Below are 17458 nucleotides of genomic sequence, written 5' to 3' on the forward strand. Positions count from 1 at the left end.
CTAAAGTACACTCCACCATCAGAACACAATGCTAAATAGATGAATTTCAAAATAAGAGTCTCATGTCATAGAGTGGGGAAAATGTATTTTTTTTTTTTTTTTTTGGTAAAACTGATTCATGATTGTCTGCTATGACTTCTTCCAACATAGGAAGCAAAGTTTTATTTTCCATCCCAAAATCCATCTATGTTTTGTCATGATGACTGCACCAATATAAATCAGGTCTTTATGACCTTCAATAAAATCTGTTTCATACTCCTTCTGAGTCCTGCAGGTGATAAATCGTTCCTTTACGTAAGTAATTTGTCGCCTCAAATTTCAAATCACTCCCTTAAATAACTTTTTATTCCCTCAATTTAGTAATTCATGCCCTCTAATGACTCGACGCGTTCCCTCAAATTAATAATTTGTGCCCTCAAATGACTAAATCATGGTCTGAAATGACTTCATTCACCCCCCACCCTCTCTCCGGTGCTTCAGCTGTTATGAGATCCAAAACCTTGAAGCTGAGCTGTTGTGAACTGGAGAGCGTCCACAGTGTCCCCAGTTTATACACTGAAACCATCTGTTGTCCTTTAAAGATGCAACTCTGTGTTAAACAGACTGAAATAGAAGTGTGTCCTCGTATCTGTCCAGAATCAGAGGTTCATGGTGAAGGTGTTACAGGGACAAGGATAAATGGACTGGAAGTGATAACCTCACGCCTTTAATTTGAAGGAATTAATTATAATTTGAAGGCACCAATTATTTAAAGATCAGGTACGTTCATTTAAAGGTATGGACTACAAAAGTCAATTAACTGAGCTCACAAATGAGTCATTTGATGGAATAATTTATCTCTGTAAAGTGAACTGGCTCTGAGAACAGTGTCGACCAATCACAGGTCGGAGTCGGTGTAACTGAAAGAGTCTTAAATCTCGACACTTGAAGTGACGTGTTGAAATGTGGCCAGTGTATTAAAACTTGTCCTCAGTGTGAACGTGGCCGACAGAGCCGTCCGTTTAATCAGCACCAATAACGTCTACTGCTGCTCTTTCTGCCATTTTTCATTCTCTTATTATCTGCCATTAGGAGAGGAGAGTCAGGCCATCAGCGGACGCAGCAGCAGCTCTATAATTTCTCCTCGGCTCTTCACTTAATATAGACTTTGACCTTTCAGCGGTTTGTGATTGTCGCCGCCGCCGCCGGTCAATACTCCCCGCTCTCGCTGAAGGTGTGGGCAAATAAATGTCTTCATTACGACGACGGCCCCGAGCCACATTCCTCTCCATGATGTTCAGATCATTTCTGCTTTAGCCGCTGATTTAGTTTGGCCTCAGATAAATGTTTCTCAGTCGACGAGAGATTAAAGACGCCCAGTTTTCACAGGTGAGCTGTGCTCAGTGTGACGGCCGTGTGCTGTAGTTAGTGAACAGATGACTGAATTTATCTGCTGCGTGCTGAATTAGATTGTGTGAAGTCCAGGACTGTTAACTAGAGAAACATTAGTAACACTGCAATAAATCACTGCACTTATCTCTTCAGCGTATTCCATTTGTGTTTCTGTCAGAGCTGCAGAGTCAGAAGTATTTTTCCTGAATCTGAATTACTAGTTCATAGTTTTCTTTAAATAATCTGCTGAATGTTCAGTCTAACACAGGAGTTCATATTCGGACCGTCAGTTTGAATGATTTCAACGTTGTTTCTGAGACTATTTTATTGTATTTTTATAAGAGGAATAAATACAGAATCCAATAAGACAAATACATTTAAACGATGCAGGAATTTATTAGTGAAATCTGTAAAAACTGTTAGCTTTTATCTTCAATTTTTGATATTTCCATTTAGATCAATTAGTGAATGATAAAAACTGATTGGAGCTGCTTTTACAGTACAGTGATCCAGGATCTGACCCCCAAAACAAAGCAGGAACAGGCCTCTATCTGCCAGACAGGAAGACCACATTCCCTTCAGTATAAAAGCGTGAGCAGAGCGTCACCTGCTCCTCGCCTGCTGGGCCTCTTCCTCGCTGTCGGCGGCGAGGTGAATCCCCACCTCTCTCCCCGAGGCTGATGGGAAGTGACAGGAAGCGGCCGGGTCTCGATAATGAAACGAGTGTGCACACACACGAACACAAGCTGAGCTTTTATTAAAAGGAGGGCAGAGCGGCCAGTCTTTGACAAACCCCGAGAGGATCCAGTCAAATCAAGCTTCTTCTTCTCTTGTTTTATTGTCTCTCCTTGTTTTCATTTACATAGCAGCTCTCCCGCTGTGTGGGCTGCGAGCTGCAACTGTGATCGACTGACGAGTCTCTATAGCAACACTTGTGTGAGCTTGTGATGCTGCAGGAGTGAAATAAAGACAGACATCCCTCTCTGGCTGGTCCTTTCACCCTCTGAGCAAACATCGCTTCAGTCTGAAGTCACAGAGAGACGCGAGCCGGGCCGACGTGCTATTTAACTTGCAATAACAGCGGGGGGGGGGTGTCGCCCTGCCGATGGGGAGCGTCACATTTGATCATTTATTTTTTATTGAGAGGAGCTGCGGTGAGAGCAGCAGGCAGCGCGTCACAACACCCTCGATTACATTTCAGTTTCTCAACAAATCAACACGTCCTCGCTCTGCGGCATGGACTGAAATAGGTGGAAGATGTAGAAGAAGGGGTGTTTCAACCCCTCCATCCCTCATCTTTTATCAACTTCCATTCATCTGTGCGGCGCAGTGGCTCTGTCACTTCTGAAAACCCAATTAGCATAGATTGGCGATTGAAATCTCAGCGATGATGAAGATGATAGCTGGAAAGTCGCAGCGGGCTCGGCTCAGAAACTCTTTGTTTCTGCTTTCAGACGGTGAAATATCTGCTGGGCACTTTGCTGAAAGTTAATTGATGATAAACAAACCGGAGTTTGATGCTGCTGCTGTGATATTTAGTTTTATTCTCTTCTCCAAAAAACAAAAGAAATCAAAGAACCTGAAGGCGGCTAGAAAAACAAAGTGATTAGAGTATTGATCGATTGAAGAAGCTTTGTCACTAATTCAGTTTTTGTAATTAAAGTTTCTCTCTTTGGGTCTATTCACTGAGTCAGCAGAGCTTTACTGGTTATCTTTCTGTGCAAACAAACTTCCGTTGACTGTAATCTGTAAGATGCGATGATGCGCATCACTTTGTTCTTTTAGAAAAGGATTTGAACATTTAAACAGTTAAACTTCATTAAAGGGAGGGATGATGCCCATTGATCTGCTGGAGTCACTTTTCAGAAATACTGTTTTTATTACAGAGTTATTTACTTTGCTGTTTTGTTTTACTCTACACTTCTACATACAGTATGTTTCAAATCAAAAGTCGAGCAGGAAAGGGAGCGGTGTGTTAAACAGAGTGGTGAGTATGAAACTGAATGTATCAAGACAACAAACACGGTGCAAGTGTTGAGTTTATATCAACAACAAATTAAAACAGCAGCAGGTCACAAAACATATCCTACCTAAAATATCATCCAAGAACCTTTTAAAAGAGAAGACATTAGAAATGAGGCCTGTTGTTTGTCGGGTGAAGACCCACTGATGACCTTCATAAAGAAAATGGATGATTATTATAATTTAGTTCAACGAAGGGCTTTTTATTCCCAGTGATGTAACAAAGTCATCTTTACATTTGAGATCTGGAGCCACCAACTGTTTGTAGTTCAACGTCTCTTAAATGTTTAATTACTTATCTGAGTTGCCATCTATCCACTAATCAATACATCGATTGATCGTTTCAGCGTGGGTTGAGGACATTTCCTGCTGTCGGTTCAATACGGCAGCTGACGCCGCGTGTCTCATTCCAATGAACTCTGTTTCACATGAAGAAAATTAGACTTGGGGCTTGTTTGATTTGCATTTAAATGGATTTATTGTCCGCTGTCGGTGTGACGGGCGGAGACTGACCACATGATCAAACTGTTGTTTCTTTCTGTGAGAGGAAATGAGTCTGGATTTGATTCTGCTGCCTGAATGTGACGCTGTGGGATCAAAGTTTGGCCGGACGCCTTCTTGTGTTTGTTGTTTGGCTGCGTAATGAACATTTGAATGTGTTTGTTATCTGACAAAAGCAAAGGAGCAGTAATACTAACAATCAGAGACTGAAACACTGATCACATCTTCATGAGTTTTTAGCATAAATATTAGTTATAGATATTATAGATAGAAACTAGCAAACGTTAGCGACAACATCAGCGTGGTACACTTTGGTCCATAAATATGTCAACTTGTCAGACTGTTGACATGGGAAGCTAACATGCTAAATGCTAATAATTGTTTTGCCTTTGCTGATAGCTGAAGTTGGAGCACTGAAATGAGTTAATACTAAAGAAAAGTCAGTTGAGGTGGAGCTGAACAGTAATTTGTGTTTGTGAAGACTGAAAACTTTGGTTGGTCGATGATGTAAACAGTTTAGTTTCCTGCTGCACCTGAAGTAGAAACCTGAGAGTGGGAGTTTCATGGTTCAAAGTGTGATGCCTGTTTAAAGTTTGAAAGAAGCTTCGAGTATGTTGAAGTAGTTGAAATGTGTGTTTCCCAAACTGACAGAAGTCTTTTATTCTTCTTTCCACCTGCTGATATCCAATATTTAACATTCGGCTGATATCTTTCTGCTGGATTACTGAAACATTCATCAGTTCAAACCTAATCTGAGCTCTGGAGAGTCCAGGACATGGATCTGACTTCATCAGACCTCGTCTTTGTCCCAGGAGGTTCACATTAAACTCGATCTGAGCGTCCCGCTGCAGAGTCACAGTGAGATGATCCAGACGAACCTGCACTGCCTCACAATCAGATCCCGGGCGGATGAGGACTGCAGGTTTTGTCGCAGTGACACAGTCGCTCGGTGTCGCCCCTCTGGAGTGTTTCCCTGCTGGGTCACAGCCACCGGCCCCTCCGCCGTCAGAACAAACTGTGTGTTTCCATGCTGTGTTTGCTGGCTGAACCTCCACCTCCACATGAGGGCCAGCGGGGGCCTCGGTCCCCGATGTGCCCCCCTTTGCCAAACTGTGGGCGAGGGGCCAGACTGTGTCCTGTGTGCCCCTGTTGATAAGCTGTTCCACTGCCAGGGGAGGGGGTTTCAATCGCCATCAACAGCAGCCCTGTTTGACAGAGCTGGAAGAGTCCATTTACTCAAATACTGGACTCAAGACCAGTGTAGGGGTTCTGGTCCTCAGATATCTCCCTTTTTTGAGACTGCTTCCTATTTCTGTCGCAGATTCAGATCTTATGTTCAATGTTCCATACATATGATTTACAAGTCTTTCTTTCTGCACAAACAAATGGCATTTGGATGTCTAACTTCAATCTGAATACTTGGGTACACTTCACAGCTAATTCTTTTTCTTTAAGGAGTATTTTTCTATTGTTGTATAACAAAAGTGAAGGATTTGGATTTTCTTCCATCTCTGGGAGGAAAAAGGACAAACTGCAGCCGTCCGTCTCCTCAGCACCTTTCAGGACTGAAGGGCCTTGTTGCTAAATGGAGTGTAAACAAAGAAAGCGTCTGGCAGCTGCACTGATGGAAATCTGAACAGCTACTAATGCGTTTTTCAGCAGCCCCGTTATCTCAAAGGCACACTATCAAAACAGAGTACATAATGAGTGTGGATAATCCTGTCCGCTCGCTGGATCTGCAGTAAACACGGCGGGCGGGCGGATGACCTTAACCGTGGCCGTCAAGCGGTGGCAGCGTTCTCAATTAAATTCTGCCAGATGAGTTGAGAAAGAGCGGCGCGTTCACAGATACTCTGATATGTGTTCAGCTCAAACTGAGTGACAGAACAAAAAAAGTTAGTGCTGTCTGCGGGACTTCACCTCTCAGACCTTCAATTTCCCATTTAGCATGTTTAAAGATGCCACCTCTGACGTTGTTATAGTGCCACAAACCTCTCCACCTCCTAAAGGTGAAGCTGAAGTGAAAGCAGTTGAAGCTGGCAGCTGAAACAGAAGCACTGAAAGAAAATGAAGTGGGAGATGAAAGATTTAAGTCTGTTAAATTGAAATTGCTGAAGGTAGTAAGAGTCACTTAAAAAGTCAACAATGAAAGGAGTTGAAGTGGCAGAACCTCTGGAGAGATGACCGGCCCGCTGGTTCCAGCTCACTTGTCTATCTCCAGCACTTTTAAACGGGAAAGCTCAGTTTCTCGGGTCCCGAAAGTTTCAGTCATCACACTCCCTCAGAACCAGCAGTTCATGGTCATTCCACGTGGACATCACAAATGGTCACAACTGTTTTCAATTCAACAAGACGACAGTTAAAGTTACATTTTTACAAATGTCAACCCTGAAAAGTCAAAACGCCGTCATTAATTTGATTGTTCATGTCATTTAATTCAGTCATTTCATTCCACTTCATTTTTCACCCTGACATTGTCTTCATGTTAGCCAGGTTGTGTCAGGGAGGAGGCGTATCCTTCCAGCCGATGTCGTTTTCACTCGACTTCACATTCGTAGTTTCATGTTGTTTTAAGAGTTGTTACGTCTGTAAGTCGACTAACAACCTGTACAGCTGCGTCAAACTCATGGGCGCTTCTCTCATGGACGTAGCTAGCTAGCTGTGTGGGAAGATGACGACCCTGTTTTTAAACCCACCCACAAATAAGACAAATATCCATGAGCTTAAGACAGTCCCCATGTGGACAGACACATCCTTCAGGCTCATGTATACACAGCCAGTCGGTGGTGATGCGGTCAACTTGCCGAAGTGAATCATCAGCTCTCAAAGGCGAGTTGACGCGTGTAGCTGCAGAAAAGTGGGCATGCATCAGAAAGGCCGTTCCCGTCTTCATGGCGTCCAGCTGTCATTAGAGCGTCTGTGTGAGGATGACAGGTGAGCAGCGAGTGGACGCAGATGAAAGCCGCTGCAGCCTGCGTCTAATTTAACAGATATGTGGAGGAAGCGGCTCGTTAAGACGCGGCCGCACCTGAAGTCTTCCAGTGACATGCACCAATGAAGACGCTCTGTACTGAAAGACATTCTCCGTCTTGTAGTTTCATGCTGATTGATTTTGGGCATGTGTGCACTCAGGCCAGATCTCCACAACTATCTGTTATACAAGTTGCAGAGCTCTCTCTCAGGAGTCGTGTTGATGCAGAACAATAAATAATATCGCTCCTCGGGAATTCAGTCTTTTATTTGTCAGGCGAGAAGAAGCACCTTTCAAACGATTACTGCGCTCGGTGTTGGACAAGACAAATGTGTTGAAGAATTAGAGGCACTCTTTTTGTCTCTGTGGTGTTTTCCTTTTGCACCCTGCGTACATTAGAGGCCCCTCGATGTCTGCAAATCCATACCTGAGGGGCTGTAATGGCACGATATGTGCAATCAACTCCTCCCTCAGAGGCACTTGTGTGTTGCCGTAGGTGACGGGGATGACACTGTTTGGCAGCCGGCCAAGAAAAAACTGAAGAAAAGCACAGCAGCTCTAGTAAATGCTTGAATTTGTCAGTGCAGTTTGGTCTCACAAAGACCTCCAGTGAGAGTCTGGTCTTCTGTCAGCTCCTCCTCCTGACGCCTTGACGTCTTTTTCCAGGATTTTAACAGAGTGTGGGTTTGGCAGAGGCTGCTTCAGTATGTAGTGAGATTCTCTGGCACTTTTGGAAATCCTCTTGTTAGCCGTCTTACCCAGAGTCAGACGAGGTGGAGATGAAGATGGACGTCAGCTTGGTCTCTGTGTGTCCAGGAGAGAGACATTACATTCAAGTCACAGACCTTAAACATGGGCTCTCCTACAAGATAAATCCCAGACGGTCATTTAACAACACTTATTTCCAGGATCCTCAAAGACTCTTTTAGCTATTAGGATGAAAAATATTCCTCCAGCTGCAGCATAAAAAAAGATTTTTAGATGCTGGATTTCTGAGGCCAACATCAATATTTCAGATCATTTGCGTTTTTTGACACAAATACAAGGAAACCTAAAATGTGGTTATTTGTGACAAAGATGTCTACTGACTTGCAGCTTTTCAAAGATCATCAGGGATTTATTTTTTAGAAAAACTGATGCTCAGCTCTGTGACTCGATGTAATGACAACATACAACAGGCCAACACTGGGGCTAGTCCACCATGTATGTAGCCTAGCTTAGCACAAAGAATGGAAGCAGGGGGAAACTGCTAGCCTGGCTCCAGGAGTCAGCTGGGTTTTGTTGACAGTAGAGTTCAGATACTCAGTAATGGACTTTAATATATTAAGATCTTTTTAATGGGTTTTGTTCAGGGGTTCATGTTTTTTAAGGGGTAAAAATGAACCCCTCATATTTTTTTTATTTTTCATGAAAAGCCCCTCTGAGGTGCAAATTCATGAGTGGCTTTTTTACCTGGACTTAAACCTAAAGTAGGGGTGATTAATTAACAGTTAATGGATTCAGTATTCAAGTTTTTAATTAGGTTTCTGAATGGATAAAGGTATTTTTAAGAGGCAAAAACAAACAAGCATTAACGTCATCCCTCAATAGAAACATTTTGGTTTTGAAGGTAAATCTATGGAGGCGTTCATGCTACTGTGTTATATTTCTTATTCCTTAAACGTATAACTGAGCAGAAAACCCATTAAGAAATAACAGCCACCTATTAGTCTATTAAGTACCCTCTATAAGTCCCTTAATTACATCATTATCAGTGGGTAAATTAATTATGTTTCAGCGATGAGGACTTTAGCGCTAACAAAGCTCCGATGCTAACTGCTGCTGAAACCACTTCCTGCTTTTTTTCCCCTCTTTCTTCATTTGTTCAACAAACAACATAAAACATGTAAATCAGACTCTGGAAGGTGGATTTTCTTTCCATTTTCAACAGACTTGTCAGTTTCACGAGCTGCGTTCAGTCAGGCTGCATTTTGTTGACTTATTTAAACCCATTAATATTTGAAGGCCTTGTGTCTTTTCATCTCCTCGTTGGTGCTGAGGGTTTGTTTCTGAACCTCCTGCAGACATTTGATCAGTTCTGTGGATGAAACGTTAAATCTTTCATGAATGGAAGTTGTGTTTCACTTCACTTCTCTGTAGGTAAATCCTCCTTTAATCTAACTCCAGGTGGCTTTAAAGAGGTCTCGGAGCATCTTGAATGTGGCTCTGTGGTACCTGCTGCTGTCACGTTCTGTGTTTTCCCGTCATTCTCTTTCTGCTCGGCTCTCTCCAGGAGGGATGAATCTCTGCTCTCCAGACTGGAGAGGCTTTAAATGAGTGACCTTTGAGACAATCAGAGGTGCCCTGGCTCGAACAAATGCTGAATGGCGAGCGGTGGCCCCTGGGTCCTGATGCAGGCGGCTGCTCGGGCTGCCTGTGGATTACATTGATCCCCTGAAACAATGGGGCCCCACCACGCTCATTGTTGAGGGGGAATTAATAAATAACAACATGTGAATAAATGCAGGGGGCTCTCTGGAGAGTCGGGCTTTAATACTGTACTCGACCGTGAAATCATTTGCACAGTTTAACAGAGTTTCCTCTTCTTTTGTCACTGAAGGCCTCACAGTGAATCTGGGTTACTGCTCCTCTCCCACAGTCAGCAGGTTTACAGGCAAACCTGAATCTGAGCCACAGAACCACTATCTGATTCATGTCCATGTTCCTGGATACAGCAGTTCAGATACAGCCGTTTGATATTAAAGAGATCAAATGAATCACTAAAACAAGCAGAAACTAGAGATAAATACTGTATATATCTGATAGGATCTACAGCGAGCAGCTGTTTGAGGAAATGACTGAGCCTTTTTAAATATGAAACTATATGTTTGTGAGATTTATGTCTTCAGGAGGAACCAATGGGCTGTGAGCTGAGAGCCACAGACAGGAAGTCTGAATTAAAAGAATATTTTAAGTCCGCTGCATGAGAATGAACAGGATGAGTTTAGGTGCCTAACATCGCGTCAGCCTGGTGAAGTTGAGCCACTTTAGGGGGAAGGAAGCAGGAAAATTTGGACACAAAAGTAGACAGCTGTTGCTCCTGAGGAGACGCCACCTCCTCTATAAACCACTGCACCCCCTGAAAACCCTCCACCTTTCACAACACTTCCAGTCCACCTTAAAGCTGCAGCCTCCAGCTGCTGTCTTAAGGAGGACGGCCTGATTAGTGATGCAGCATCTCAGGCAGCAGTGGGGCCCTAAATGAATGTGTAAACCCTCCTGCTTCCCCCAGTTCTCTTCACGTCTTCCCCTCACCCCCTCACTGCACTCTGGGTGGATAATAGAGAGCTCTAATGGGGAGGGTTTTTGGGGGGGGCAGCAGCTCGGGGGATGGAGGCTTTATCCGCTCAGGAAAAATAAAAGTAAAAACTGTAATCAGCTTGTTTGGATTTATTCTTCAGAGTCTCGTTTGTGGAAACATTTTTTGTGAAATGGCAAAAACTAATGAAGCTTCAGATATTTTCATGTGTGGGTTATTTTCTTCATATATATACATATATATACACACACACACACACACACACACACACACACATACATATATACATATACACATATATACATATATATATGTGTATATATATATGTATGTGTGTGTGTATCTATATATATATATATATAGATACACACACACATACATATATATATACACATATATACATATATATATGTGTATATATATATATGTGTGTGTGTATCTATATATATATATCCACCTCTCCTTGGCATTTGATGTTGTTTATCAAAGCGCCTGCCTCTTTGCTGATGTATTTACAAGGTAATTACTGCAGCGAGCAAGGACACTCAGGTCTGAAAATGCTTTCAAACTGTGAGCCATGTCGCCTGCACACAAATCCTTTATTTTAGTTATTTTTTTCAGCGGCTGCACAAACTGTCTGCTTCTGCCAGAGAAAAAGAAATCCCTCTCCCCTCCCCACTCCCACAGACCCACTGTAGTTCATAGAAAAGCATGAAAAAGGCAGTGGCGGGATGAGAGGGGGCAGTGGGATGGAATATAAAATATTTAGAGAGCCTCTTCTTTTCAGTAGTGCGAGGGTGAAGCGGAGGGGAAAGCGAGATGTACTTATCTCTGCTTTGGAAGATGTATTTTTCTTTTCCAGGCTGAAGAGGAGGAGGAGGAGGAGGAGGGGGTCTGAGTGTGTGTGTGATGAGGCCAGTCTGGTGGGTAGGACTGTAGGACAGCAGCAGTGAGTGTCTGGCACCGTGTGGACTGTTTCACATTAAATTAAATCAAGACGCAGTAGAGCTGCTGAACAGTCCTGATCAGTCCTGAACAGGATCAGTCCTGAACAGGATCAGTCCTGAACAGGGATCAGTCCTGAACCATCACTGATAGTACTATCAGTAGTGCTGATGGTAGCTGTAGTTTTAGTAGAAAGCTGTCTGTGTGTTTCTGTCAGTGAGCAGCAGACAGTCTGAAAACACCTGCAGTACATGAGTCCACATGTCTGTCTCTCTGTTTCCTGTCTGTCTCTCTAACTATTTCCTGTCTGTCTCCCTGCAGAAGCTGGCAGTCAGAAGTTGTCCTGTAGGGACGACTAAGCCGCTGTCTCTCATCAAGCCTCCCAGCCAGGGCATCGCCATCTCCGTGGTGCCGGCCAAGGCTCCCGTTTCCATGGTGACCGCACACATTAACGGACAGAAGGCGGCGAGCTCGGAGCCGCTGCAGACGTCCCCCATCAACCTCCAGACGGGCGGCAGGGCGGCGGCGGCCGGAGTCCACCCACTCAGCAGCAGGAGAGCCGGAGAGCTGCCTCCCTCTCAGGTAAACCACCCCCCCCCCCCCCAACAACACGACACCTGGAGCACCTGCAGGGGGGGAGGGGCCAACTAACCCCTGTCAGCAGAGTAACCTTCATACTCAGCTCTGATTGGACAGTTATTTTCTCCTGTTGCCACTAAACCAACACGACCAAGTAGTTCATGTCCCGAGCGACGTGTTGGCGTTTCAGAATCGTCGCACCTGGTGGACGAGCCAGCATGTGTAGCATCTAATGCAGCTTACTTCAGTGTTTGGTGGGAGGGGGCTGAATCCTACCTGCTGGTGCAGAAAGCAGATTCTTCTGCAGCCTTTCTTACATGTGAAACACACATTAAGCTTTGAGACACTGACAAGCGGAGACGAAGCTGCGCTTCCATGTCGTCTTTGCATCAGAGATGTTGTATTTTTCCTCTGAGTGTCTGTTAGGATTCAGGCCACAGCGTCTCGTCTCCTCCGCACTCTGTATTCAGCACCATCACCTCCATCAGCACACAGCCGGGGATCAGAGCTTCACGCTCAACACTGGCTGCCTCCACACTATTACTGTAATTGCACGGCCCCATAGAGAGAGGGGGGCCGGGCCTCGGGGCCCCCGGGCTGCTGCTTTATGGTTCTGACTCTGCGTCCGTCAACATGTCTTCTTTAAGATGGAACATGTCTGTTACATGAAGCCTTAAAATAGACATGAAGACAGAAAGGAGCTCATCTCTCTTTCAGTGTTTTGTACTGTGAGAATGACGAATGAGGTTTCCACCAAAAATGGACCAAAGAAGTCTGATGTCATCAGTCAGAGTGCAGCTGCTTAACTCCGGCTTGAAACAGAGTTTAAGATGATGAGACAGGAAACTCCTTCAAGTAACGAGAAAAAAAGAGGACATTTAAATTTGAGATATGGACTAAAATGTACATCTTTATAACAACAACAGCAAGTACAATAGACATAAATATAATATATAATGTTATATATAAATGCAATATATGTAATATACACACAGTACACAGTAATATAAATACTGATAGAGAATACTATGATAGTTTATTTGAATACTTAATGAGGTTCGGGGAGTTCAGGGGTTTTGGCGAGTCAGGATCCAGTCCCTCCTCCTGCTCCTCTCTGATTGGCTGACTCCTGGTGGGTGTAACGCTGCTCTGTGACTCCGTCCTCTGGTTTGGATGCAGATCAGGTCTGAGGCTCCGACACAAACACAGACGTTTGCTGCGATAAAGCTGCTGTGTTTCATCAATGTGTCACTTTGGAGAAGCCCAGACTCCTCCTCCTCCTCCTCCTCCTCCTCCTCCTCCCCCCCCGTCCATCCTCCCCTCTCGCCCTCAGTCGTCATCTGGACGGAATCCCTCTCTGTCTTCACCCTGTCGGGCTGTGACGGGTCAGGCAGCAGGTTTGTCTCCCGGCTCTTTATGGCTGTATTGTTCAGAGGGAGTGGGCGCTCTTCATCCAGCTGCCTGCACGAGGCAATAAAGAGGAGAAACCTTCGCAGGCCTCCATGCTTTTCTTGCCTCCATCAATCGAGAGTCGTAAAGGCTTGGCCAATCAGAGGCCCCCCTTGCTGGTGTGTGGACTGAGGGGGGGGTGGGGGGCAGGTCCCTCAGACCACCTGGCCACTAATTTGGAGATCAATAATGAGGTGTAATGGGATTGCTGCTCCGCATGAGTGCACATATTATAGCTGCATTGTTTCAGCTCCTCGGTGAACTCTGAGAGCCCACACACACACACACACTCACACACACACGTTTCTGTGTGAGCTGCTGGCCAATACTATGATCTTTTTGACTTTTGCCAGACTTCTTTGATCCTTATTTGTCTTTTGTATCTCTGCCTAAGAGGTTTCAGGCCTGTTTGACTGGATTTCACCCAAAAATGTGACAAATCTCAATGGAGTTTGGTTGAAAGTTGGTCCATTAAGTTGAGCATAAAGGATTCAACGCAGATCCCTGAAATTTAGTTCATAGAGCAAATCTTGAAAGGACTTTTCTGACTACAAAGTTATGGAATCATACAAAAATAAAAGTTACTGTGAGTTTTGCAGTTATTTTAACAAACAAGTCTTTTTATGTATATTTCTGAAAATGGATCTAATGAACCCACAGAAACGCTGTGCGTATCCTGAGATATAATAATGGTTTACTCTGAGGAATGGTTGAGATGGGAGGATGTTTGTTGTTGAATCTCTGACCGGTGATTGGAGTTCTGTTTAGAGCCTGTTAGCTTGAAGCAGAGGAACAAAGGGGGGCTTCGCCGAGCCAGAATCTGTTTGAAAGTCTGCTGCTTTAACGCTGATCCTGCTTCTCTTTCATGGCTCTCCATCTCGCCGCCTTCCAAAGACATCTCTATCCTCTTTAAACAGCAGCCAAGGTCACCGCTGCCATCCGCCTCCGAGTCTCGTCAAAGCCGGAGGAAGGTAGATGGCCCCTTCAAGGGTCCGCTTTCCCACTCGGAGCCGCAAATGACGGAGAGCCAAATAAAACACTTTCAGTCCAGAACATCGTGTGGAAAAAGGAGCCGCAGTCACATAGAATCGTGTTATCTGCCGAGTACACGTGAATGTTTTCACTGTTCTCATGTGGGACTGTAGTTCAGCTCTTCTGTTGATTTTAGCTCCACACAGAATGTAGACGAGATCCAGGGGAACCTCAAAGCTCTAGTTCTGGCTCTGGAGCATTTTAATTTGGGACATTTTCCTCAACTGAACACGAGAGACATTACAGAAAATTACAACAAAATGTAAAAGTAGTCTCTTGTAAAAGTACATTTTTACTAGAGACGGTTTCAGGAGTCCTTGGATATGTTCTAAAGGTTTTAGGGGTCTTGGAGGACATTCTAGGACTCCATTTGGGGGTTTTTATGGATTCCTTTGGTCATTGAGGAAGTTCTAGGGGTTCTTCTGGGTATTTAAGGTCATGAAAAAGAGGTCAGTGGTCCTGGACAAAGTTCCAGGGGGCATGGACGAGGGTCTAAGGGTTCTTCATGCTGAACAGGTTCTATTGATTATGGAGGATGTATGAGATCCTGGAGAAAGTTCCACTGGCCTTGATGAGGGTCCTTAATAAAGTTTGAAGAGTCAGTGAGCAAGTTCCAGACCTCAATAGGTAGTAGATGTTAGAGGGGTCCACGAGAAAGCTCTAGTGGTCCTTGAGGACTTTCTCAAGGTCCTTCTGAATGTTTGAGTAAGATCCACAGGTGGAGGAAGTTCTCGTGGTCCTGGAGGTTATTCTAGGCGAAGGATGTCAGGTATATAAGAGTTTATAAGAAGCTCATTTTAAAATAATTTACTTAAAAGAACTTCAAAACTCATAACCACACAGTACTGCAGGTGTACATGTACTACACACTGCTTTCAAGGAAGGTTTTTTATTTCTTTTTTATTATATTTGATTTTGATGTCAACATGTTAACATATTTTCTATTTTCAGTGTCAATAATTCTAAACTGTGAGTCGATAAAAGACATTTCAGAGTTAAATCACTTGATCTAGTTGGGGCCTTTACTGGACTCCACCTGTTTATACATGTAGACTTGTTATGTTATGCGTTCTTATTTTTAAGCCGTGTTGTGGTGAAGGATCAGGTCTAACTGTAATCCGCTTAATGAAGTGACAGGATGTAAACTGGCTGTTTACACTGAGTCCCCTCATTATGGTGCAGAGTTCATCTCTCAGCTCAGAGCCGAATGACATGAAAAGCTTCTTCATGCTGAAGATGGAGAGAGGCGGAGCTGACGTGGCCGCGGGCGGCGCCCTCTGCTGGCAGCTGCAGGAACAACAGCTTCACATGAAGTGACGTCTGCAGAGCTCTCTGGTGTGAACACACAGGTCTCTGTAATCCACCATGAGTTCAACCACAAGTCACAAGTCTTCATCTCTCTCCTCAAATCCTCCAAAGTTCGACAAAGAGAACCACAAATAAAAATATTCTACTTTTTCTCAGAATATTGGACAAAATGAATGAACACGACCTGTTCTGTAAGAGAGAAGGAAAACATGAAATGATCCTAAATAGAAACTTTTCAAATGTAAGCTGAGTTATTCTGACTTCTGAGTTCACGTTTCAGGAGATGATGATGATGATGATGATGACAAAGTCAGAGAGAGAAAAAGAAACAACTTCCTCACAGATGAAACATGTCGCTGTGTTTTGTCTTCGGCTGCTGCGTGTGCACTTCCTCCTCCTCCTCCTCCTCCTCCTCCTGCTGCGATGACAGGAGCCTCAGCCCACCTTCAACAGACGACTTTATATCTTTGATCCCTCCATCTCTCCGTCTCCACCGGCTGCTCTCCTCTCACAAAGTCAGCTGACACCTTTTCTACCAAATACTTGTTTCCACTAAACATCCCATTTTTTTGGAGAATACTGTTTTCTACAAAGTGTGTGAGTCGGTCTTCACAGTGTGATGAGGAACGAATCGCTGTAACGCTGCTGGAGCCTCTGCTGCCTTCTTATTGTCACTCTTCATCTGGTTTTTTAGATTCAGTCAGAAAGACTCATAGTTCTGTTTGTTTATGAAAGGAACAAATGACAATCTGGGGAACCCTCTCGTTCAGTTTCATCTCTGGATGGATTTCAGACGTTCAGTACATTTGTTACAGGAAGAGAGTTGAGAACAAGTTGATCATCTTCTTCGTGCTGATCCTAAAGGCCCCTGAGGACAGTCAGACCCCGTCCGACTAGACCCAGAAATAATTATACCAGATCCAAAACACATCAGGTGCACTATATAGTTTGTACCCCACCTATGTAGCAGGTCTGGTCTGGTGGACCCATGAAGACCTCTACTGAGAGGCACTTCACTGAGGAAGGAGCAGGAGGAGACTCTGCTCCTCCCTCCAGAGTACAGTCTCCATATGTTTCACTGCACAGAGTTTAAATCCACATTGAAGTGACACAGTGACATCCTCACCCCCCCTCTGGTCTACCACAGCAGGTTTGTGAGACTGGAGGAGGAAGATGGAGGAGGAGGAGGAGGAGGAGGAGGAGGACTGTCAGTGTTTGCTGCAGAGCTGTCACCTCTCTCTCCGATGGTGTTGACTTTGGTATTTGGAGAAAAAGAAATTCATAAAAAACAACAGGAAGTGACTCGTCCAAGGTTGTGTTCACTGGAGAGGAGGAAGAGGAGGAGGAGGAGGAGGCCCCCTAAAGAGAAGGTGCTTAGGTTTGGAGAAAAGAGGAAGCAATTACGAAAATGAAAGCCCTTGCACTGCAAGAATTTTCATCTCTGCAGTTGCCATGGGAACAGGCCTCGGCCGCCTCCTCCCCCCTCCCCCCCCGAGCCGCTCTGCAGCACAACACAATGGAACGAAGGGATTTTCACAGAAGAAGAAAGGAGGGGAGGGGGAGCTGTGCTCCGGAGGGGGGAGGAGAAAACTTTCTCCTCTTTCTGATTTCTTTTCTTTCCCATGGAGGAGATTGTGAACATCATGTAGACGTCCAGCGTTCTTTCACTGGAGACTGATGTCTAACGCAGAGCTCACCTTCATGTTTGTCTTGAAACGCAACAGTTGATCCAAAGTGCCTCTAAAGACCAGCAGAAAGTCTAAATGAAGCTCCCAGCCTGTCGGCGGTTCACACAGACCATGAAGTCCTGCAGAGAGACAGGAAACCTCTGGAGGCCTCAGAGGAAAAACAGCAGCAGGTCAAAGGCCAAAGAGCAAAAGAGCATCTTGACTCCACATGAGAGAAATATACAGCAGGAGGAACTCCAGCTGCTTCAGTCTGATCAGTATGTTGCTGCTGTTTGTCCCCTACAGGCCACCGTA

The 17458-nt window shown here is 44.5% G+C and overlaps 1 protein-coding gene across 1 annotated transcript in view; it reads left to right on the top strand.

Annotated features, from left to right (window-relative positions):
- Window positions 1–17458, top strand: part of phf21b (PHD finger protein 21B) — a 66157-nt gene that overhangs the window by 42656 nt on the left and 6043 nt on the right. Inside the window, exon 4 of the mRNA XM_070929158.1 lies at window positions 11430–11690. Coding sequence (XP_070785259.1) covers window positions 11430–11690 — 261 coding nt within the window. The remainder of the gene's footprint in view (window positions 1–11429; window positions 11691–17458) is intronic.

The sequence above is a fragment of the Enoplosus armatus genome, chromosome 22 (genome assembly GCF_043641665.1).
Source record: "Enoplosus armatus isolate fEnoArm2 chromosome 22, fEnoArm2.hap1, whole genome shotgun sequence".
NCBI lineage: Eukaryota > Metazoa > Chordata > Actinopteri > Centrarchiformes > Enoplosidae > Enoplosus > Enoplosus armatus.